General features: G+C 37.3%; 1 protein-coding gene across 4 annotated transcripts in view; it reads left to right on the top strand.

Moving 5' to 3' along the window:
* Positions 1–19,928, top strand: part of TBX20 (T-box transcription factor 20) — a 57,060-nt gene extending 37,132 nt beyond the window's left edge. For 2 of the 4 annotated variants that reach the window (XM_017975117.4, XM_002751324.7), the window contains 2 exons: positions 12,957–13,069; positions 14,742–19,928. In XM_017975117.4, coding sequence (XP_017830606.1) covers positions 12,957–13,069; positions 14,742–15,082 — 454 coding nt within the window. In that variant the 3' untranslated portion in view covers positions 15,083–19,928. Of the gene's footprint in view, positions 1–956; positions 4,215–12,956; positions 13,070–14,741 lie in introns of those variants that run through there. The other 2 variants (XM_078342197.1, XM_078342199.1) reach the window with 2 other exon arrangements.
* The last annotated feature ends 4,088 nt before the right edge of the window (positions 19,929–24,016 follow it).

Raw genomic sequence — 24,016 nt, 5'->3', positions numbered from 1 at the left:
CTATTTGTCTATGAAGAATATTTGTGGCCTGCCTCGCAGTGTACTGAAGCTTGTCTCTAGGCTGAGCCATCTGTACTTCGTCAGAGACTTTCTACTCAGTTGTCACAGCTATGCAACGTAGGAAACTAAGCATAATAGCTTTTGGGTGTTTTCAGTGGGTACAGTTTACTTATTTACGTTTCTAATGATAATACAAAACCAGAAATGTATGTTACTACTGAAAAGAAAAATCAATAGGATTAAGTCAAATCATTAAAAATAAACTAAAGCCTAAAAGCTTTTTAAAAGATTAAGTTAGAGCCATTTTGTTTTTCCGAAATGGGTTATATATTTCAGTTCTCAAAATTAATGATTTATAATACCTCTCAAATTGTATTGTCTGAAGTTTTCATTTATTAAGTATTTCGTGCAAGCTACAATATTGATATATTGTCTTCCAGCAATTTATAATATATCTGCATCAATCTTTAGAAAAATGTCACAAGAAGTTATTTATAGACTCAGTAAGAAGTGACGTAAAGATGAACAAATTAATAAGCAAGAATAACTTTACATATTTTGTTTCCTATAAATTATATTTGATTTTAATGGATTTGACATTTCCTCCTTGAACACAGTTTTACCAGGTCTATATTTAGGAGAGAAAATGAAAACATACCTTGCAATAACATTTAATATTAATTTCACATCTGACATGTATAAGGTAGGAAGGTTTAAGCAAAGCGTAGCAAGTTCTAGAGGTTGGTAGTCTCAAGTCCTCTGCAACCACTGTGATCATGTACACAGCTTCTGGAGCACATGATCTTGATGCTCAATAATAACAAGGAAGATAACTTAATTTTGTTATCTATAAACATTTATTGAGCGCTTATGTGTCAGGTACCAATGAAACTCTCTGTGTATTAATTCACTTAATAACCCTAAGAGCTTGATCATATTGATACCTTATTTTACAGATGAGAAAAGGGAGACATGAAAAGGTGAAGTAATTTGCCCGTGAGCACACAGCTGTGGCTGAGCTAGGATTCAAGATCGCCTGCAAACATGCCCCTAACCACTTCACTAGGGCAGTGGTTCTCAGGTGTGGCCTCCAGGCCAGCCGCATCAGCAGAACCTGGAATATATTGGACAGCACCTTCTCAGGCCACATCTGAGACATGCTGAGTCAGAAATGCTGGGATGGTGCTTGACAACATGTGCTTTGATGAGCTCTCCAGGTGCTTCTGGTGCACACTAAAGTCTGAGAACCCTTGCCTCGATAAAGAAAGCATTATTAATATTTTCTTCTTTTTTTTGAGATGGATTTTCGCTTTTGTTACCCAGGCTGGAGTGTAATGGCATGATCTCGGCTCACCACAACCTCCACCTCCTGGGCTCAGGCAATTCTTCTGCCTCAGCCTCCTGAGTAGGTGGGATTACAGGCATGTGCCACCATGCCCAGCTAATTTTTTGTATTTTTAGTAGAGATGGGGTTTCACCATGTTGACCAGGATGGTCTCGATCTCTTGACCTGCCTCGGCCTCCCAAAGTGCTGGGATTATAGGCGTGAGCCACCGCGCCTGGCCAGCATTACTAATATTTTCATTCAAGGGCCAGCAGCATAGTAGTGGAGACAGACCTGAAAACATATAATTGCCGTCAATCTAGTAATTGCAGTAAAAAAGGACTGTATTAGGAACAGTGGTGTTGCAAAGGAAAATGTGAGGGGAAGGGAAAGTTTTGCTTTTTGAGCACAGAGAAATTTGCACTTTAGTTTCAAAGACAGAAGAAGGGCAGCCAGTGTCAGTACTCGTAGAGTGCTGGTTTTGCCTGTCTAGAGCTTGAATAAATAGTCCAAATGACTTCAAGTGGTTCTGAATGTTTTGGCAGAGCACTATAATCCTTGCAGTTATCCTCTTTTTTGCCCATTTTCTGGCCATGACTGTGTCTGTACTATTTCTGAAATTGATGGTAACAATGTAGTCAGAACAGATGTTTTAAAGACCCAGTAAGGTAATGATGCACTTTTTTTTTTTTTTGCCTAGAAAAAATATTTAGCGTTAGATGTTAGAAAGACTGAGCTTCAATAACAGTACCCATTTTCTCTACCTACTAAATCCAGAAGCAAGTCTTCTAAAACTACAGTCTCTTGCATTGGGATGTGACAAAACCTAAATCACCTGTTTGGTGAGTCACCCTCATCTTTCAGGGTACAGCATTTTAGAAATTCTCACAGTGGGCTTCCAGGCTAAACAAATTCTTTGCACTTCTCGTTCTGCTGGATACAGGGATTAGACATAAAGTAAACAACATGGCCTGACTACTCTTTGTAACATCTTCGAAGAGATGGCCCTGATATGCACCACTGTTTTCAATCACTTAAAAGGCAATAATTCAATTATGCCATCCTTTATATAAGAACTGCCATTGCTTTCAGTTCACTTCCAGGCCTGACACAAGTAAATCACTTCAATAAAATCCCTCTTTTCCCGTCCTAGAGCCTAGCATAAGTAATGATACCAGTGGTCTAGCAAGGGCAAAATGAATATACTATTCTTATAGAAAAGCAAAATGTTTCACAGTGTTTCATTGTGTTATTTGGGAAATTCTTTTTCTTGTGTGTGTATGTGAAATATATTTAAATGATCTCATTAAGTATGCTTTTCAGAAATGTAACTATTACACTCTTTAAAAAAAAAAAAAAGTAGGTGCATGAATTTAGCAGTTATGGGCAACTTACCGGAATAGGAGTACACCTTAGAAAAACACCGCCCAGAATTTGGCCTAGGGAGAGCAAATCCTTTACAACTGTACAAAAAAAATATTTTCCAAAATATTGAAACAAGTTCCTTTACATGTGAAAATAACCACCTAATAATTCTTTCCTATGTTCACTTAAAATACTGTTAGTATAACATGGTTCAGACCTGAAGGATATCAGCTTGAATGTATGTTAGAGTTGTTTATTAGGGATTGCTCAGCTCGCCTGACTTTCTTCTTAATGACCTCAAAGGACAGTCACTCTCTAATACTTTAGTGAATTAAGTCTTTGAGTAAATAACATCAGCTGTTTAGACTGCTGGGGTTCAACATGTGTTTGTATATAAAGATTAAAATGAATGGCAGCTGGTAAATTAATTAGGGTCCCTGTTATGCCAAATTACCCTTCCCATTAACTTTTGCTTTGCACCAGTACCTCTCAGTGAATGATAAAATGGTTTCACTTCAACAAGCCTAACTCAAGGGATTCAATACATCTGTTCAAGGGATTTTTAAAAATAGGTTACACTTTTAAACAAGTGATAATGGACTCACTAAAGCTTAACATTTCTCTTTGATGTCAGATATTATTTTATAATAGAATATGCAAATAATATTCTCTTTGATGTCAGATATTATTTTATAATAGAACTGCAAATAATATTCTAGTCAATTTCTCCACTGACTTTAACATTCAGTCACTGAGAAAAATCCTCGTTTGGACCACATTATTCTGAATTAGGATTATACAGACAGGTAGGATAAATTGGAAAAAGAAATCTAAGAGGATAAAATATTTTTACCTGTTTTAGATATACTTTTAAAAGCACTTATATCTACTATCTTCTATGTGCTAGATACTATTTTAGGTAATTCAAATGCATTTTCTCATTTCATCCTTTTAGCAATGCTTCTTATTGTTATTCTCAGTTTTGTTTTCCATAGCACTATTATCAACATCTAATATACTACATGTTTTTCTTACTCTCTTCCCCACTTTTCACGCTGACTCCCAGTTTTCCCTTTACTCACCTCACTTATTAGACAGGGATTTTTTTTGGCTATCTCTACAATTCCTTGTTCATACTAGTAACTCTATAAATTTTTTTCGATGAATGAGTGGCCCTGTGAGGCAGAAGTTATGCTCCCCAATTTACAGAGGAGGAGAGGTTGAGAAAGTAACAAAGCCAGAATGTGAAAATGTTTGTAGATGATCTACCTACTCATCTATTCATTCATGCATTTGATGAATGACGTTAAAGCCCATGATATTTCCAATATATTGCACTGCTTACCTTACATAAATTACATTGACATAAAAATCAGCATAATTATAATTTTTAACCAACTCCTTACAATGGGTTCCCAAAGTACCAATGTTGGACCAGAGGTTCTTTTGTTTTTGTTCATTGGTAGGTTATCATAGTCTCATTTTGTAATGTGAAATTAATTTTAAATAAACAATACATCAAAAATTCAAGTTATACAAGATTATATGGTGAAAAGTATCCATCCACACACCTATCCACACATCCACGTTTCTAAACTTGCCTGCTTATTGGAATCACCTGGAGGAGCGTTAACAATTACTGAAGCCTGTGTCCCACTCCCAAAGATTGTGATTTAATTGGTATGGGAGAGTGGTGTTGGCTTTGGCTTTGGAATTTGTAGACGATCCCCTGGAGAGACACTGTTTTGAGTAAAGGTAAAGCCACAGGGGCCAACTATACCCTCTTGCCTGAAACAACTAAGAAACATACAAAATATGCAAAACAGTGTTTTTTTATGACACTGGATATCAGGCAACAAAAGACAATAATCTCTGTGGGATGGAAACAAAGGAGGTGAGTGTTGATGGAGCTTATTTCCTGAGAGAGTATAGAGCACTGCAGGGAGGGAGAATACAGGCAGAGCCCACCAGACTCCCTGAGTTGAGTTTGCAGAGACCAAAACAGTGAGAATTCATAGATAGGACAGACATTAGGAGAGGTGAAAGCTGCATGGGAAAAAGCACTCAAAGATCTACAGAGGATCCCTAAAGAACTCCAAAGATTTATAGAGGATCCCTTTTGAATGTTCAGCTGAGATTTGCCAAAGGAATGCATGCTATAAAACTACCACAGGCTTCAGGGAAGAGCACCTGAAAAGATTAGGGGGAAACAAACAATGCCTTGTGTTCGCCCAGGGATAATGCCTGTTCTAATCAGCTGGACTGGAAAACCTTGTGATTTAGAGGGCATTTAGTAAAAGATTCAGAAGGGTTTTGCCTCAGTAGTGAAGAAGATTTAGCCCTCAACTAAACAGTGTTCCAGTCCTACTTAAAATATCTTGGAAGTAAACTCCCAAAGGATCAGATTATTTCCAGGTAACTTAATTATATCCCAACAGAAAGCTCAAGGCATGTCTTATATTTATGTCCTTATAGATAGAATACAAAAATATTTAGCATCTGACAAAATTCACAATGCATGACATCTAACTAAAGGTTTCCTGGACGGCAAAGATGCAGAAAAGTAAGACCCATAATGAAGAGATAATCAGTTGAAACTAACTCAGAACTCACATAGATATTCCAATTAATAACAAAGACGTTTACACACTTATTATCATTGTATTCCATACATTCCAAAAATTAAGGAGAGATGTAGAAGATTTACAAAAAAATTCAAATCATAATTCTAATGATGAAAACTATAATGTGTAAAATGAAAAATACACTTGATGGGATTAATGGCAGATTAGACACTGCAGATGAAAAGATTAGTGAACTTGAAGATAGAGTGATAGAAACTATTCAAAATGAAACTCAAAGAGCAAAGATAAATTTTTTAAACACGAGAGCATCAGTTGTGGGAAAATTTCAAGTGGCCTAATATCTGTAAAATTGGAAACCCTGAAAGGTGGTTGGTTGGAAGATAGGACAAAAAATATACCCAAAGAAATAATATCTAAAAATTTTCCAAATTTAATGTCAATTGTAAACACAATTCAAAGAAGCTCAACAAACCCAAGCTCAAAAAGCATGAAGAAATAGTGCCAAATTATGTCATAGTCAAATTGCATAAAACTAGTAATATAAAGAAAATATGAAATCAGCCAGAGAACAGTAGATATATTTATTACATACGAGGAAGAAAGATAAAGGTGAGAACAGATTTCTCATCAGAAACAAAGTGAATGAGGAGGCAGCAAAGCAACATCCTTAACCTCCAGGAGCTGTTTGACTAACAATGAGGTTATGCCTGAATAAACCCATCATAAATTGAAAATATGAGTCAAAAGTGTCCAAGTCCAGATATAATGCCTTCCTAAGCTGGGGACTGTACTTAATACCTACTGCTTTTGTACCATTGCAAAGCTGAAAAATGGTAAATTGAACCAATGCAAGTTGGGGACCATCTGTACTGAAAGAAAAATCAAGTCTGTTCATCTAGAATTCTTTACCCAGCAAAAATATCTTTTAAAAAAAAGCAAAAGCAAAATAAATATTTTTTTCAGACATAAAAAAGGCAAAGGATTCACCACCAGCAAACTGCCCTACAAATGTTAAAGTAAGTCTCTCAGAAAGGAAATTATACCAGATGTCAATTTGAATCTAAACAAAGGCATGAAGAGCACAGGAATGAGAGCTACATGGATAGGTAGATTACGTTTTTTTTTCTTATTATTTAAATATTTTAAAAAGATAGTTAACCTTTTAAACAAATAAGATAGTTAACTTTTTAAACAAATATAACAATTAGAGTGGAATTTATATAAAAATAAAATGTTGCACAAAAATGTCACAATAGTGGAAGGGAAAAATGAAAATATATTATTGTGAGGGTCTTATACTAATTTGAAAGATTTAATATCACTCAAAGGTAGATTGTGGCAACTTAAAGATATTTACTATAAATTCTAAGTCCTTTACTAAAATAACAAAAGAAAGGTATAGCTAATGAACCAACAAAGGATATGAAATGAAATCATTTAAAGAAAACCCCAAAGAAGGCAAAAAAAAAGGGGGGGGGGAAGAGATAACAAAGAAGAGATGGGACAAATAGAAAACAAATAGCCAGACTTTAACTTAACTATATCAATAATCACATTAAATATAAATACACTAAACACCTCAATTGAAAGGCAGAGATTGTCAGTTTGATTTAAAAAGTAAGACCTGATTAGATGCTACCTACAAGAAATGTGCTTTCTATGTAAAGACATTAGTTGAGAGTAAAGCAATGAAAAAAAGTAGGATGTTAACAATAATTTTGAAAAACTGGAGTTGTATTAATATCAAAGTAGAATTCAGAGCAAAGACTCTGACCAGGGATAAAGTAGATAATTTCATACTAATAAAGGGTTCCATTCTTCAAGGTCATATTCAGTCCTGCATCTTTATGTACCTAATAATAGATAAGAATGAAAAAACAGCATATAAAACCTGCAGGATGCTGCTGAAACATTATTGCCAGGAAATTTGTAGTGCTATGTCTCTCCTTTAGAAATGAAAGCCCTCTTCTTCCATTTTAAGAAACTAGGACAAGAAGAGTGAATGAGACCAAAAGCAAGTAGAAGAAAAAAAATAAAATATCAGAGTAGAAATTGAAAACAGGGTGCAGCAAACCACCACCAGGGCACATGTGTACCTGTGTAACAAACCTGCACCATCTGCACAGGGCACATGTGTACCTATGTAACAAACCTGTGCCATCTGCACAGGGCACATGTGTACCTATGTAACAAACCTGCACCTTCTGCACAGGGCACATGTGTACCTATGTAACAAACCTGCACCATCTGCACAGGGCACATGTGTACCTATGTAACAAACCTGCACCATCTGCACAGGGCACATGCACACCTGTGTAACAAACCTGCACCATCTGCACAGGGCACATGTACACCTGTGTAACAAACCTGTGCCATCTGCACAGGGCACATGCACACCTGTGTAACCTGTGCCATCTGCACAGGTCACATGTACACCTGTGTAACAAACCTGCACCATCTGCACAGGGCACATGTACACCTGTGTAACAAACCTGCACCATCTGCACAGGGCACATGTACACCTGTGTAACAAACCTGCACCATCTGCACAGGGCACATGTACACCTGTGTAACAAACCTGCACCATCTGCACAGGGCACATGTACACCTGTGTAACAAACCTGCACCATCTGCACAGGGCACATGTACACCTGTGTAACAAACCTGCACCATCTGCACAGGGCACATGTACACCTGTGTAACAAACCTGCACCATCTGCACAGGGCACATGTACACCTGTGTAACAAACCTGCACCATCTGCACAGGGCACATGTACACCTGTGTAACAAACCTGCACCATCTGCACATGTACCCCAGAACTTAAAGTATAATACATAAATTTTAAAAAAAGAAAAGAAAGAAAACTGGGAAGCAGTAGAGAAAATGAATGAAACAAAAAGCAGAGATTAATAAAATTGACTGTTTTCTGGCCAAACTGATCAAGGAAAAAAAAGGGGAGAAAACATAAACTGCCATCATCAAGAATGAAAGGAGCAATATCACTACAGATTCTACTGGTATTGAAAGAAAGGATAATAGCGGAATATTATGAACACTTATGCCTAAAATGTTAACAGTTTAAACAAAATGGACAAGTTTCTTGTAGACAGAATCTACCAAAGCTCATTCAAGAGAAAATGGATACTCTGACAGTTTTTGAATTTGTAGTTAAAAACCTTTTACAAAGAAAACTCTAGGCCCAGACGGTTTCACTGGTGAATGATACCAAACATTTAAGACAGAAATAATGACAATTCTACCCAAACTCTTCTAGAAAATCGAAGAGGAGGGAAGAGTTTTAATTAATTCTATGAGACTAGCCTTATACTAAAACTGGCGAAAGGCCAACATTCTGCATGAATATACATGGAAAAGTTCTAAACAGAATTTTAGGAAATTGAGAAAAAGGATAATATGTCATAAATAACTAGAGCTTAGTTCAGGAATGCAAGATCCATTTAACATTTGAAATTCAATCAATATAATGATCATACTGAGAAACTAAAAACTGTATGATTATCTCAACAAACAGAAAAAGCATTTAACAAAATTCAACATCTATCTATTCTTGAAAACTCTCAGCAAACTAGGAATAGAAGGGACCCTTCAGTCTGATAAATTGTATGTACAAAAAGCTTAGAACGAGTATTATAACTAATGGTGAAAAATTGAATGCCTTCTGTAAGATAAAGAACAAATTATCAGTGTCCACTCTTACCACTGCTAATTTAACATTGTACAGGTAGTTTTAGCCATTGCAGTAAGTCAGGAAAAATAAACAAAAGTCATTGTGATTGGAAAGAAAGAAGTAAAACTATCTTTGTTTGCAGACATCATGATTACTCTACAGAAAATCCAAATCTCTAAAACCCACTAGAACAAATAAGTATTTGAAAAGATCACAGAATACAAGATTAATATAAAAAGTAAGTTGTATTTCTGTCTAGTATAAATGAATATCAGAAATTGAACCTAAAAATCAAGATTTGCTATAATGCAAAGTACTTAGGGATAACTGTGTCAAAGGATATACAAGGCATATATACTAAAAATCACAGTAGTCCTTTTTGTAGAGATTGACAAAATAATATTAAATTTCATATGGAAATGTGAAGAACTGGAATAGCCAAAACAAGTTTGGGGGAAAAAAAAACCAGTACGAATACTACCTAATGTCAAAGTACTAAGACTTTTATTGAGCTGCAGTAATCAAGACACTTTAGTTTTGGTGTCAAGTTCCGCAAACACATTTATAGAATAGAGAATCCAGGAATAGACCTACATGTACACGATGGAGAAGGGACAGTCTTCTCACCAAGAAATAATGGGATGTCCATAAACACAAGATGATTCATAAATCATCCATATATAAAATTAACTCAATCTGAATCACAGATACAAGCATAAAACCTCACACTGTAACACTTTCAGAAAAAACTTAGGAGAAAACTTTTGTGGTCTCGGATTAGGCAAAGATTTTTAAATAAGGCACCAAAAGCATGATCCATAGTATTACAAATGGATAGATTGCACTTTATCAAAATTAAAAACTCTGCTTTTAAAAAGAAAGAGAAAAGACAAACCACAGCCTAGAAGAAAATATTTGTAAATCATATATTCTATAAACACTCGTGCCCAGAATATAAAACTAAGTCTCAAAACTCAGAAAACAAATGACCTAATTTTTAAAATGAACAGAGTATTAACAGCTAGAAATACAGAATCAAATACGCACAGAAAAAGATGTTCAACATTATAGTCATTAGGAGAACACATTTAAAAGTGTAATGGAATATCAGCACATGCATATTACAATAGCTAAAGTTAAAGAACGTCAGGTGTTAGTGAGGGTACAGAAGACCTGGAATTCCCATACACTGACGGTGGGAATGATTAATTGGATGACCACTTTGACAAATAGTTTGGCAGTTTTCTTAAAAATTGTGCATATGCCTAACCATGCAATTTAGTCATTTCATCCTTAGGTGTCTTTCCAAGATAAAGTATATGTCCAATTTTTAAAAGTATGCATGAATGTGTGTAGTAGCTTCATTTGCAACATTCAGAAACTAGAAACAAGCCAAATATTCATCAATAAGTGAATAAACCACAATATATCCATGCAACAGAATGCTACTCAGAACAAGAAATATTAATGTATGCCCCAATGTGATAAATCTTAAAATACGCTGAGTGAAAGAAGCCAGATAAAAAAGAATACATTAGATGAGATTCCATCTAATCTGCAAGAACCCAAAATTATATTAGTGGTTCCCTTGGAAAGGTTTATTGGAATGGTGACCAGAGAGCACAGGAGCTGGAGGAAGCTTTTGGAGGTGTTGGATATTTTTGTTGTTTTGCTTGTGGCAAGGGTGTCAGTAGTGCCTACATATGCCCAATCTGATCAAACTGTACCCTTTGTTATTATTATTTTTTGAGTTGGGAGTTTCTCTCTTTTGTCCAGGCTGGAGTGAAGTGGCACAATCTTGGCTCACTGCAACCTCCACCTTCAGGTTCAATCAGTTCTCCTGCCTCAGTCTCCTGAGTAGCTGGGATTATAGCACCTGCCACCACGCCTGGCTGATTTTTGTATTTTTAATAGAGACGGGGTTTTGCCATATTGGCCAGGCTGGTCTCAAACTCCTGACCTTGGGTGATTCGCCTACCTGGGCCTCCCAAAGTGCTAGGATTACAGGTGTGAGCCACTGCACCTAGCCCGTATACTTTAAAGATGTGCCACATTTTGTATTTTACTCATATCTCAATATAGTTGTTTTTATTTTTTTTCAAAATCCCTAGATGATTCAAATGTACAGACAAACTTAAGAACCACCACTCCAGTCCTTCAGGTCCCTGGCTTCACCCTGCAGCAGGGGGCAGTTTCTTGTTCTGGAAGCTGGAACTTTCTGGAAATCCTATGCACATGCAGACATATATGAATACACATATCCCTTGTTCTGATTTCACAAATGGTAGCGTACTTTACACATCATTCTGTATTTTAACCCCCTTCACTTACTGTGTCTTGAAAATTATTCCATATCTATTCATATGGAATGACCTCATTCTTCTCGATAGCTCTGTGTTCCTGCAGTAGATCTGGACCTTAATTATTTTGACCATATGAGGTGGTGCTTTATTCTTACTTTAAAATCATTTGAGAATAAAAACGTAACTTAAATCGTTGCAGAATTAATTTTTCTTTTAGGCATATCCTTAAGTCTTCATAGTCATACTGTACATTATGATAAAATACCTTCTCCTATGTGCGTATACAAGCTTTCTACAACACCAAACTTACTATGAAGTAGGTAGTAATTTTTCACAGCTGACATGTGCATGTTTACATGCAATGTTAACAAGTGATGACATTTTGAAAAGTTATGATGACATTTTATTTGCTTTCCTTATTCCCTCAATGTGAAATGTGGTGTTTTGTTGGACTCCTCTTTCAATACTTATTTTATAAGTCCTCTTTTGGCCTCTGGCGGTCAGTTTGGCATTGGTCTTCGGGCCACAGCTATTCCAGAAATGTGTGCCATGCAGACTAATCTGCTATTAGTACTCACTTTTGGCAAGAAATTGGCTAAAATTTCACTGGCTTTTTTTTTTTTTATAGCAGAAGGTCGAATTGTCCAATGCCAAAATAATTTTTTATGTTTTAAAGTTAACCTCGCTCTTTGGTTTATAGACTCTGTTGCAGGAGGAAGACCATCTACAAGACAACGTACAAGTTTACCTGGGGGCTGAAACTCCTTGTTGACCATTTCTGTTTTCTTCACGGGTTTTTGTAGTTTTCAGTCTTACAGCAACAAGGATCTTAGTGTTCATTATTCAAACTATCCATATGGTACTGCAGTCTATGAATTTGTTTGATTTCTTGGTGAATATTAGTCTTTTGATGACTAATGATAATTTGAAGTTTTGCCAACATTTCCTCAGTTGTTGGATCAGGGGAATTTGTATCAGCTGAGTATCTGTTTTGTATTCTTAGCTGTCAAAATCAGTAAGAAGAGTCATCCGGGAGCGCTGGCTCACGCCTGTAATCCCAGCACTTTGGGAGGCCAGGGCAGGTGGATCATGAGGTCAAGAGATCGAGACCATCCTGGCCAACATGGTGAAACCCCATCTCTACTAAAAAATACGAAAAATTAGCTGGGCATGGTGGCCTGTAGTCCCAGCTACTCGGGTGGCTGAGGCAGGAGAATTGCTTGAACCCAGGAGGTGGAGGTTGCGGTGAGCCGAGATCGCGCCATTGCACTCCAGCCTGGTACCTGGCAACAGATCAAGACTCCGTCTCAAAAAAAAAAGAAGCGTCATTGCAGCTCCTTGTGGTAAATTCATTCACTCATTATTTCTCACATCGCAGAATTCCATATTCCTATGGTCAGGTTTCGCCGTTCTTCATTCACTCCTTTGCCCTTCATTTTATAGGATTTCAGGGGTTGTCCTTATCCTAGTCAGTCATGTTTGCTTGCAGTCATGCACCTGAGGTCATGCATCTCAGGAGTCACTGTACTACAGAATAAATGCACGTGTTTTGAATTTCATTTTTCCATGCAGTGGCTGCATTTTGGCGGCGAAAGTGGCTTTGCTGATTAGTGAGTTACCTCCAAGACCTCTCTCTATCTCTGAGTCCTTTACATTTTAGTTAACCTGTGATATGTCATTCTAACCTAGGGAAAGTGTGGAGAGCCTGATTCAAAAGCATTCCTATGCGCGCTCACCCATCCGTACCTATGGAGGAGAAGAGGATGTCTTGGGGGATGAGAGTCAGGCAACTCCAAATCGAGGTAAGGCAGCTTCCAAGGCCGTGGAATTGCTAGGAGCCAGAAAACCTAGAGGAGAATGGGGGCAGGTCATTGATGAGACGGCCAGTCCTCAGAGTACATGATGCTCAAAAAGGATTTCAGGAGCCTCCCTGGGAAAGGATAGCCCCTGACACCGATCCTCACACATGTCATTATTTCGCCTTTCAGTCATAGGCTGTGATGCTGCCTGCCCGTTTCCTATGGTTTGGTTTTTTTCAGTGAAAGAATATTGAGCCTTTGAGTCAGGGATCAGGAGTTACTTGTCCATGATTTAGTACGTAAGAGCTATTGAACTTTGGGAGCAGTCCCCAAGTCCTTCTGAACCACGGTTTTATAATCTGAAAATCAGGGAATATATCTATTCCATCTGTGTCAGGAATAACTTGGTAGAATCAAAAACCAAATTAGAAAATCCTTTTAAAGGAGGACTGTCCTAGTGAAGGATATTAGAGAGAGGCAGTGGCCCCAGTGCTGGAACTGAACAAAGTTTCTCTGTTGCCAAGGCTCAGAGAGCAGTTCCCTGCGTCTGGGAAGAGAGTCCAGAGAAAAGAGCCCAGAGGTGCTCCATTCTGGGAACGGGGAGGTTCACACAGGGAGAGAGCCCTCTGTCATTGTTTTATGTCCTCGATATGAAAGTATATAATCTGTGAAAACGTAGGACATTTCTTGTAACTCAGTCCAAGTGAGCCACTAGTATTACCGTTGACTCTTGAACAACACAGTGGTTAGGGGCACCAACTCCCATGTGGTCTAAAATGTGTCTATAACTTTGACTTCCTAAAACTTAACTGCTGATAGCCTACTGTTGATCAGAAGCCTTACCTGTAACACAAGCGGTCAATTCATGCATATTCTGTGTGTTACATGTATTGTATTCTGTATTCTAATAATACATCAAGCTAGAGAAAAAGTTATTAAGAAAATAATGAGAAAGGAAATATATTTACTATTCCTTAAGTGGAAATGGATCATCATAAAGGTTGTCATCCTCATCTTCACATTGAGTAGGTAGAGGAAGAAGAGGAGGGGTTGGCCCTGCTGTCTCGGAGATTGAGGAAGCTGAAGAGGTGGGAGGCAAGAGGGTCAGGCACACTCAGTGCAAATTGTATTGAAAAATACCTGCATGTAAGTGGACTTGTGCAGTTCTATCCCCTGTTGTTCAAGGGTCAACGGTATAGTCAGAAAATTCACTGTCAACTCTATTCTAAATTTCTGGATGCTGCAATGTAGGAAAACTTACTTTCTTAGATTTCACAGCAGTTTTGGAAACCAGACAGCTTGTGGAGATTTAGAATATTCAGCCTTCCTTATGACACTACAGAGTCAGAACAGAAATGAGGCATTTGCAGCTCCTTTTGAAAGAATCAGGTCATTACCTGCAGGCAGGGCAGGAATGTTTCGGCCACTCTGTGGGAGTGTGCAGGCTATCCAATGAGTTGTCTTTTTCCGTTTAGTAAATTCTCCTTCCATGCAGGGTGTAAATATCATCTTCTTATCTAGGTAGATTTGCCTCATGATAAATCTCATGTGTGTTTGTCCTTTTAAATGACAGATATATTAAATATTCTTCAATACAAATAGATCTTTACAGATAATTTAATTCTGGATCTGTACATTGACAGTGTTTACAATCTAATGGGTATTTTTCTTACAGGGTCAGCCTTTACAACATCTGATAATCTGTCACTAAGTTCCTGGGTATCATCTTCTTCCAGTTTTCCTGGGTTCCAGCACCCACAGTCCCTGACTGCTCTTGGCACCAGCACAGCATCCATAGCAACACCCATTCCTCACCCCATCCAGGGTTCTCTGCCTCCGTATAGCCGACTGGGAATGCCTCTGACCCCATCGGCCATTGCCAGCTCCATGCAAGGGAGTGGCCCCACATTCCCTTCATTCCACATGCCGCGATACCATCACTATTTTCAGCAGGGGCCCTATGCTGCCATTCAAGGACTGCGCCATTCCTCTGCTGTGATGACGCCATTTGTATGACTCTTCTAAAAATGGGAGAATCCAGATCCAGAGTGCGCAAATGGGTATGGAAATAGAGGACAGGGCTGGGTGGGTGGGACGGGGCTATTGAAGCAGGGGCTTTCCAGGAGACATGGGACCTATCAAAGAGGAGAGCTGGACTCACAATAAAACCTACCACTGAGGGAACGCACCATGGACCAGGATTCATCTGTAGTTGGGGACAGCTGTTGGGTTCCGGAGAGAATCCATGTAAAGTTCTCTGCCAGCTTGAGAGTTTAATGATACAAGGCTGATGAATCTTAAGGTGCATTATTCCTCATGGTTAAAATGCTGTGTTGATGCAGTAATGTATAAAATCGTTGTGTATAAGGTTTCATTCTGCTTTTCACAGGATAAAAGACTCTTCAAAGAGGCCATACCATATAGCATACTGACCATCATGACTAACTGAAGTCAGTTTATCCCCGTGGAAAATTGGAGCCAGTAGAAAATATTTGTAGTGATGTAGCATAAGCATGTTTCGTTTTCTTTTGTGTTAGTCTGCTGGGGAAGGAGCTGAGGTAATGCTAATGCATCCCGTTTTGTGGATGAATACATGGTAATGACTTCACAAAGTTCTGTTTGTAACATTGAAGGGCCAGTAACCAACAAACTCAGTTTTCAGTCTTCTTTCTTCCTCTTTCTCTTTATTGCAAACACTTACCAGGGTTAGGGTTAGGGCTAGAGTTATGGAGGAATAATCTTCCATATACAGTTTTGAAGCAAGAGCCTCTCTGTTACATGGTAAAACTGCAGTTTGATTTTTCTGGGCTGCATTCTAAACACACTACTGACTAATTCACTGAGGAACACTCCAAAGCCTGGGCATGTTGTTATGTGAGGCTTGCCTTCACTTTCAGCTGTGACGGAAAGATGTTCTTCTTTTCCAAAAGGAGTTCTCTGCCATTGGTGCCAGAGGTCCCTTCATTTTCACTTTGGTTTTGGGAGACCTTATGGATGTCGAAATGCATCCAGACAAATTCCCGTTTTCAGTAAATCTGCTTTGTTGTGACAGGGATTTAAGAATGACCATTCTAGCCTGTAATCCCAGCACTGTGGGAGGCCGAGGCGGGTGGATCACGAGGTCAAGAGATCGAGACCATCCTGGTCAACATGGTGAAACCCCGTCTCTACTAAAAATACAAAAAATTAGCTGGGCACGGTGGCGCGTGCCTGTAATCCCAGCTACTCAGGAGGCTGAGGCAGGAGAATGGCCTGAACCCAGGAGGCGGAGGTTGCGGTGAGCCGAGATCGCACCATTGCACTCCAGCCTGGGTAACAAGAGCGAAACTCTGTCTCAAAAAAAAAAAAAAAAAGAATGACCATTCTAAACGCCGGGTGGCCATGACTTAACCTGTACCCCTGAGTGGAAATGTGTCCATACATCTAATGTGGCCTTTTTTCTTACTGTGTTACATTCAGTGACCCGTTACCCCTTTGCCAGGTCTGTAATATTAAACCGCTTGTTAACGTAATGGCTCCATAACTAAAATCTTGGTAGTTCTTATAAGTAAACTAAAGCATTCTTCCACTTTATTTTCAGCTTTTGCTATCTTCTTAAGCTTCTTTTAATCTTTATAATAGTAGCAAATTATATTTTAGTTCTATATGACCTGTATCTATAGGACCTGTATTGTTTTTGAACAACATATATATAAGCATTTACAGTCAGGGTGACACATCTGGCATTTTGCAACAGTTTATTTCCCTAATAACAGAGATTTAATGAAATTAATAGTTTTTCGACTTTAGATTTAATGCACTTCAACTACAGGATGTAACCTGTTCTCTTGGCAAATTTCTGCAAAACTCTAATTTAATTTTTGTATGTAATATTTGTTCTACTCTTCTTGCTACAAAAGTATTGAATCTGTTAAAAGACACGGGAACTATTTCTATTGACAGGAGAAGCGTATTTGGGAGGAAATGCAATATACTTATTACATCAGACTCCCGAGGATTTCATCTGATGGTTTTAATGTTGGTCTCTTTCATACCACATGCCTTCCCTGGGCACTTTCAGCCTGTGAAATGACGCATCATGGCACAGCCTGTGTAGGTCATGCTGTTGTTGGAATTTGCACTCGCTGTCGTCCACTCTACTCCACGGTTCACCTACCGAAAAGCACGGGCTATGTTAACGAAGCATCTCACGATCCTACAGGAAACACTGTGGGCTGATTTTTAACTTGTTGCATGTTAGGCTGTAGTATCCACAGGTAGTTTGTTTTCAAACAAAGTACAGATGCTTATTTCTTTTAAAAAGCAGTTGTGAGTAATGTTTAACTATTGTAGAGCTAGGATGGGGGTTTGATATTTAATAGCTGGTCCATTGCCAGTGTTCCTTTGAATATAGAGTACTGCTGCTTAAAGAAGGAATAACAAAAAACGTTGTTTTACATAATGCTACTCAATAACCCTGATAAATTTCTGGCCCACTGAGGTGAATCTGTGTCTGAATTTTCTTTTTAGAGAGGATGAAAAGGTTGTTTTAACACATACTGTTTTGACGTTTCTACCATCTGTGTGTCTCAAAGAGATGTGTGTTTTTGTTAAATATGGATTTACACTAGTATTTCCTGACTCTATAATTTTATTTTGTAATTAAGCAATACAAGACTACAAATAAGAATGTTTAGAGAAAACAAAGACTAGTCAGACCTAAAATTCTAAATTGGATGTATATTTTTAAGTATTATTCAAGCCAGAGAAAAGAAGCACAGGTGAAATAGAGCTTAACCTAGTCACTTGAGCCATGGAAACCAAGGGGTAGAAATTTTCCCTACCTGGGCCTTTCTGAGGTATCCTGGTGGTTGATTCTTATTAAACCCTTGGGGGTTTAGTATTTAAAATTCCAAAGCCCATTCTAGCAAAAGTAATTTCAAGAACTACATATTGAATGGGAAAGCCAATTGAATCATGAAGAACATGAATTAATATATTTAGAATATAGTCAGGGTCTCCCCCAACCCCGAGTATATTACGGTGTCAAAAAGCTTGGCTAACGGGAAGTGCTGCTAAAAAGAGGTCCTGCCACATCTGCTTTGTCTAATCCCAAGGAATTAATTCAGAACTTAATAGGGTTTGCAATGGGGATTTGTTTTTAAAACATCAATAATTCTGAGTAGATTCAATTTTTTTTAGAATTTCGTCAGTCTTCCTGTCTCCTCTGTCTACTCTTGACAATATATAGGTAGACATATCCAGCTTGTCTAATACATCACAGATTATTAGTTAACAAGGTCTAAATTAGTGAACTTATATTGTATTGCTGGACCTTTTGAGTTAATAACAATGGTAACTTGTCCCAAGGCCTACCGCCATTGGGGACAGAGCAAGAGACTTTAAGAAGGTTCCTGGTGAGTCATCATCTAGTAAAGGCACCGTGTAGGGCTATATTATAGTAGGAGTTACATTGACTTCTGGGGCATTCCAAGGTTTCCCCTCCTTATCCATGTCTCTGTTATTTTCCGTCTCCGGCCAGTACAACACCCTTTCTTCTCCAGCTGCTCCCTCCCCACCAAATAGGAAAACGAAAACTCTCTAAAAGGCCAAGGAACAAATATTCTTAGATGTAAAGCATCCTCATCCCATGCTGCCTTTTTCAAAGAGATGTTAGGATATTTACCCCATTTCTGTATTTCACAATAGCTTTTCAGGCTGTCCTGCCTATATAAGCTGACTTATATTGAAAAAATCACTTTCAAATAAAGAGGATGAAATGACTTTACACCCCATTAAATACTCAGTCAAGCTTAGCCATGACTCAGTAACTAAAAAGTTCAAAAAATCCAGTTATGTAATGTGCAGAGTAGCAAATTGCAAGAAAAACAAGTTAATCTTCCAATGACTAAGTAAGGAAAACTGTTGTCATTATTGAACACGTAGTAAACTGATAATTATTACAAACAAAGCAGTACTCTACCCTAAATCTGGACAATGCCCTGGACAGAACATAAGATTTTCAGCTTTCTCCTTTAAAGAGCTGTGCCTGGCTGGAGGATGGGTTTTATACAAGTTTTAATGTTATTTTAGAATGTACAGATTTTCTTTGTAAACACACATAGGGAAGGTTACAAACTTCTTAAATTTTAGAAAACCATCAAATCCTTTCGTTACTACTTATATTCTATGCCAATTATAATATTCCAAGACTTATCTTTCTTCAGAATGCTTAAATATGGAAAGGTCCATTTATAAATATTTGATAGGTAAATAGTTCATATGTATTTTCTAGCCCTTTTTTCTCTGTCCTGCTCTCAAATAATTTCACTGCCCTCTCCTTTTCAAATGAAATATCTTGATAATAAGAAAGCAAAATCATTTTTGTGAAATACATATGGACAAAAAATACAACTTGTATTTTACTTCTGGTTCATTAAAATATTGTGTTTAGTTGGTTTTTTCCTCCCTTCTTTTCAGAAACGTGAAAGAAGTTGTTTTATTTCCTACAGTATAAAATTGGATAAAGCCTCGTTAGTAGACACCATCACGGTTCTGTTGTTTGCTGTGTTCATTTGCTTATGGATTGCGTGAGAACAGTCACTGTAATGAAATGTGTGTGCTGGGGGTGGGGGAAGGGCATGGGAAATGTTTTATGAAGAAAAGAAGTTATAAGCCTAATACTATGAAGTAACATCTAATGCAGTTCTTTTTAAGTGCAATATATTTATTTCTGCTAGAAATGTATTATCAACCTTATGTAATATTTGAAGCATTACATATTATTTGTAAACAGCTTAAAATTATATATTACCCCAATTGTACATAAGTACAAATGTGTGGATATTAGTTTCTTTCATTAAAAATTGTGTTTTTTTAAAAATATATATGCACCCACTTACACCTCTCATTCTCTTACACACCGTGTTTTATGATGTTTGGTACCTGTTTCCTTACCTGACAAAAGGATTAGATAAGATTGTGGGTCACGGCTGGCCACTCACAGGCTGGACACAGCGTGGGATTACTGCGCAGTGTTTTTTGGATTTGTATTTAGTATTTGAAAGCTTTTGGAAAAGATATTGCTCTCAAGTTCCCACCATTTTCCATTTTTCTGCACCCAGTCCCCTTCGCTCGTTGATACTACCCAGTGAACCCTCAGAATCACATGATTTTGCACCTCTCTGTACTGAATTATACTGAAGACTCCATAAAACTTTAAACCTACTGTCTCTTATTTCAGCCATAAGTACTTGGTTCTGCTGTAATGATATTACACAAAGCAGAATGACACAAAATATCATTAACCAAATTATAAGTCTTAAACCTCCTTCCACGACAGTCCTTCAAAATAGTTGATGTTATCTTCCCTCCTGCTTTCAAAAGTCCACCTCAATTATCCTTATTTTTGTGTGTGCATGCCTAACACTAACCTTTTAGAAATCTTTTATTTGGAAGAATTTCATGCTATAGAAAAGTGGCAAGAATAATTTAAAGAAACCCTGTGCACCCTTTACCCAGATTCACAATTGTTAACCCTTTGCCCCATTTACTGCATTGTATGCATTTATGGTGAGTCGTGTGCGCATAAAGACACAGGCACACAAATAGATATGTAATATATGCAGATTTTTCTGAACCACTTGAGAGTAAATAGCACGTCATGCCCCATTATTTCTAAATAATTTAAAGTATATTTCCTAAAAACAAGAAGATTCCGCAAAATAATCAGTAGAGTTAGCAATTTGAGGAGATTTAACAATGATGCAATATTGCCATGTATCATCTGTATTCCGGATTTGTCACATGACCCAGTAATGTCTTTTGTGGCATATTTTTTCTTTAGTACAGATCCACCTCAAGAGCGCATATTGTATCTAGTCATCATGCTACTTTAGTCTCCCTAAATACAGTATAACTCTTCAGCCTGTCTTTGTCTTACACGGCAAAAGGATTCCTATTGTATTAGAATCATGAATTCATGCTGATGCCTTCAATTCCAATGCACTTCCACAGAGTTCTTTTTTCTTGCTTTTCCCCTTTTTATATCTGTATGGATGTGGTAGGAGAAGGCTCAACAATAACCTCCACGTATTTGTGTATCTAACTCTACCATACACTTAAAACTCATTTCGGATTGCTTCACCAGTACAACTACAATACACAAACCTGAAAAGAAGTCAGCATTGTTTGCATTGTTTCCCTGATCCTCAACTAAGAATATATAGCTAAATGACATGTTCAGCAGTTACTTGATTAATTCATTTTTTGTCCTCCTGGATAGCTATGTTACTCATGCACAATACAAGTGGGTTTATTTGTTCAGTTTGCTTGAAGTTTTAATGGATCTTTTCCTTCCTGTTTTTACTGATTTTTTTAAAAACAGAAAATGATGTGCTTCCAACAAACTCATAGAACCAACAATTGATTATGGCGAGGTTGGATTACAGCAAGGTTAGTGGATACAAGAATAATACTTAAAGAGACAGTTGCTTTCCTATATACCACCAGCAAACAATGGGAATTTGAAATAAAAAGTTATATCATCACTTAAAAATATAAATAAGAAACAATAGGTATGAATAAACAAAATATTCACAAAGGCTATATGAGGAAAACTACAAAACTCTGATGAAGGAAATCAAAGAAGGTCTAAACAAATGGAGAGGTAGTCCATGTTCATGGATAGTTAGACTCAATATTGTTAGAATGTCTGTTCCTCCCAACTTGATCTATAGATTCAATGCAAACACAGCCAAAATCCCAGCCAGTTATTTGTGGCTAAGAACAAACTGATTCTAAAATTTATGTATCAAGGCAAAAGACCCAGAATAGCCAACACAGTATTGAAGAAGAAAAACAAAGTCAGAGGACTGACACCACCCAACTTCAAAACTTACTACAAAACTACAGTAATAGAGAAGATATACAATACTAAATAAAGAAAATATACTTACTACAAAAATATAGTAATAAAGTGTGCTATTGGCAAGAGACAGAGAGCCTAGAACTAGGCCCACATAAATATAGTTAAATGACCTTTGACAATGAAACAAAGGCAGTTCAGTGGAGAAATAATAATCTTTTCAATAAATGGTACTGGAGCAACTGAATATCCACATGTAAAATCATAAGTGTAAACACAGACCTTACACCTTTTGCAAAAATTAACTTAAATGGATCATAGACTTAAACACAAAATGCAAAACTATAAAACTTCTAGAAAGTAACAGGAGAAAATCTAGGTAGCTTTGGTTTTTTAGGCACAATAACAAAAGCGCAATCCATTAACAAAAAATATTAACATGATGGATTGCATGAAAATTAAAAACTTATGTGAAAAACATTGTTAAGAGAATAAAATGACTAGCCACACTCTGAGAGAAAGTATTTGCAAAAACACATATCTGATAGAGGGTTTGTATTTCAAATATACACAGAGATCTTAAAACTCAACTATAAGGAAAAAAACCATGGGCAAAAATCGCTCTGAACAGATACTTAATCAAAGATATACAGATGGCAAATAAGTATATGAAAAGATGCTCAACATCACATGTGACTAGGGAGTTGCAAATTAAAACATGATCTACAACTACATACCTATTAGAAGAGGTAATATTCAAAACACTGGCAACAGTAATGCTGGTGAGGATGTGGAGCAATAGGAACTCTCATTGCTTATGGAATGCAAAGTGCTACAGCCATTTAAAAAGATAGTTTGCCAATTTCTTTCAAAGTTAACATAGTCCTATCACTATGATCTAGCAAGTATGTTCCCAGGTATGTACCCAAGTGAGTTGAAATTTTATGTCCACGTAAAAATCTGCACATGACTGTTTACAGTAGCTTTAGTCATAACTGCCAGAACATAGAACTAAGATGTCCTTCAAGAGGTAATGGATGAACAGTCTGTGGTACATCTGTTATTCATACAATGGAATATTTTTCAGCAATAAAAAGAAATGCACTATCAAGCTGTGAAAAGACTTGGAGGAATCTCAAATACATATTGCTAGTTGAAAAAGGGCTACACACTGGATAGTTCTACTTATGTGACATTCTGGAAAAGGCAAAATTATAGAGATAGTAAAATGATTGGTGGCTTCCACGGATTGAGGAGGGAGTGAAGAATGGAGGGATGGCACACAGGTGATATTTAGGCCAGTGAAATAACTCTGTATTCTACTATAATTGTAGATACATGAAATCATGCATTTGTCAAAACTCATACAACTGTGCCACTCGGAGTAAGCCGTAATGTAAGCCATGGACTTTTTAGTGAATGCACCAATACTGGTTCATCAGTTGTACCAGGTACGCTACAATAATGCAATAGTTGGAAACTGAACAACTTGCTCCTGAATGATCACTGGATAAACAACGAAATGAAGACAGAAATAAAGATGTTCTTTGAAATTAGTGAGAATGAAGACACAACGTACCAGAATCTCTGGGATTTAAAACAGTGTCTAGAGGGAAATTTATAGCAATAAATGCCCACATGAGAAGTGAGGAAAGATCTAAAATTGACACCCTATTGTCAAAATTAAAAGAGCTAGAGGAGCAAGATCAAACAAATTAAAAAGCTATCAGAAGACAAGAAATAACTAAGATCAGAGCAGAACTGAAGGAGACAGAGACACAAAAAACCCTTCAAAAATCAGTAAATCCAGGCGCTGTGTTTTTTTGAAAGGATCAGCAAAGTAGATAGACTGCTAGCCAGACTAATAAAAAGAAAAGAGAGAAGAATCAAATTGATGCAATAAATAATGATAGAGGGGATATCACCACTGATTCCACAGAAATACAAACTACCATCAGAGATTACTACAAACAACTCTATGCACATAAATGAGTAAACATGGAAGAAATGGATAAATTACTGGACACTTGGACTCTCCCGAGACTAAACCGGGAAGAAGTTGAAACCCTGAATAGACCAATAACAAGGGCTGAAGTTAAGGCAGC

This window comes from Callithrix jacchus, chromosome 11 (genome assembly GCF_049354715.1).
Source record: "Callithrix jacchus isolate 240 chromosome 11, calJac240_pri, whole genome shotgun sequence".
Lineage (NCBI taxonomy): Eukaryota > Metazoa > Chordata > Mammalia > Primates > Cebidae > Callithrix > Callithrix jacchus.
The sequence above is the reverse complement of the archived record's forward strand: the minus strand, read 5'-3'. Positions and strand labels throughout refer to the sequence as shown.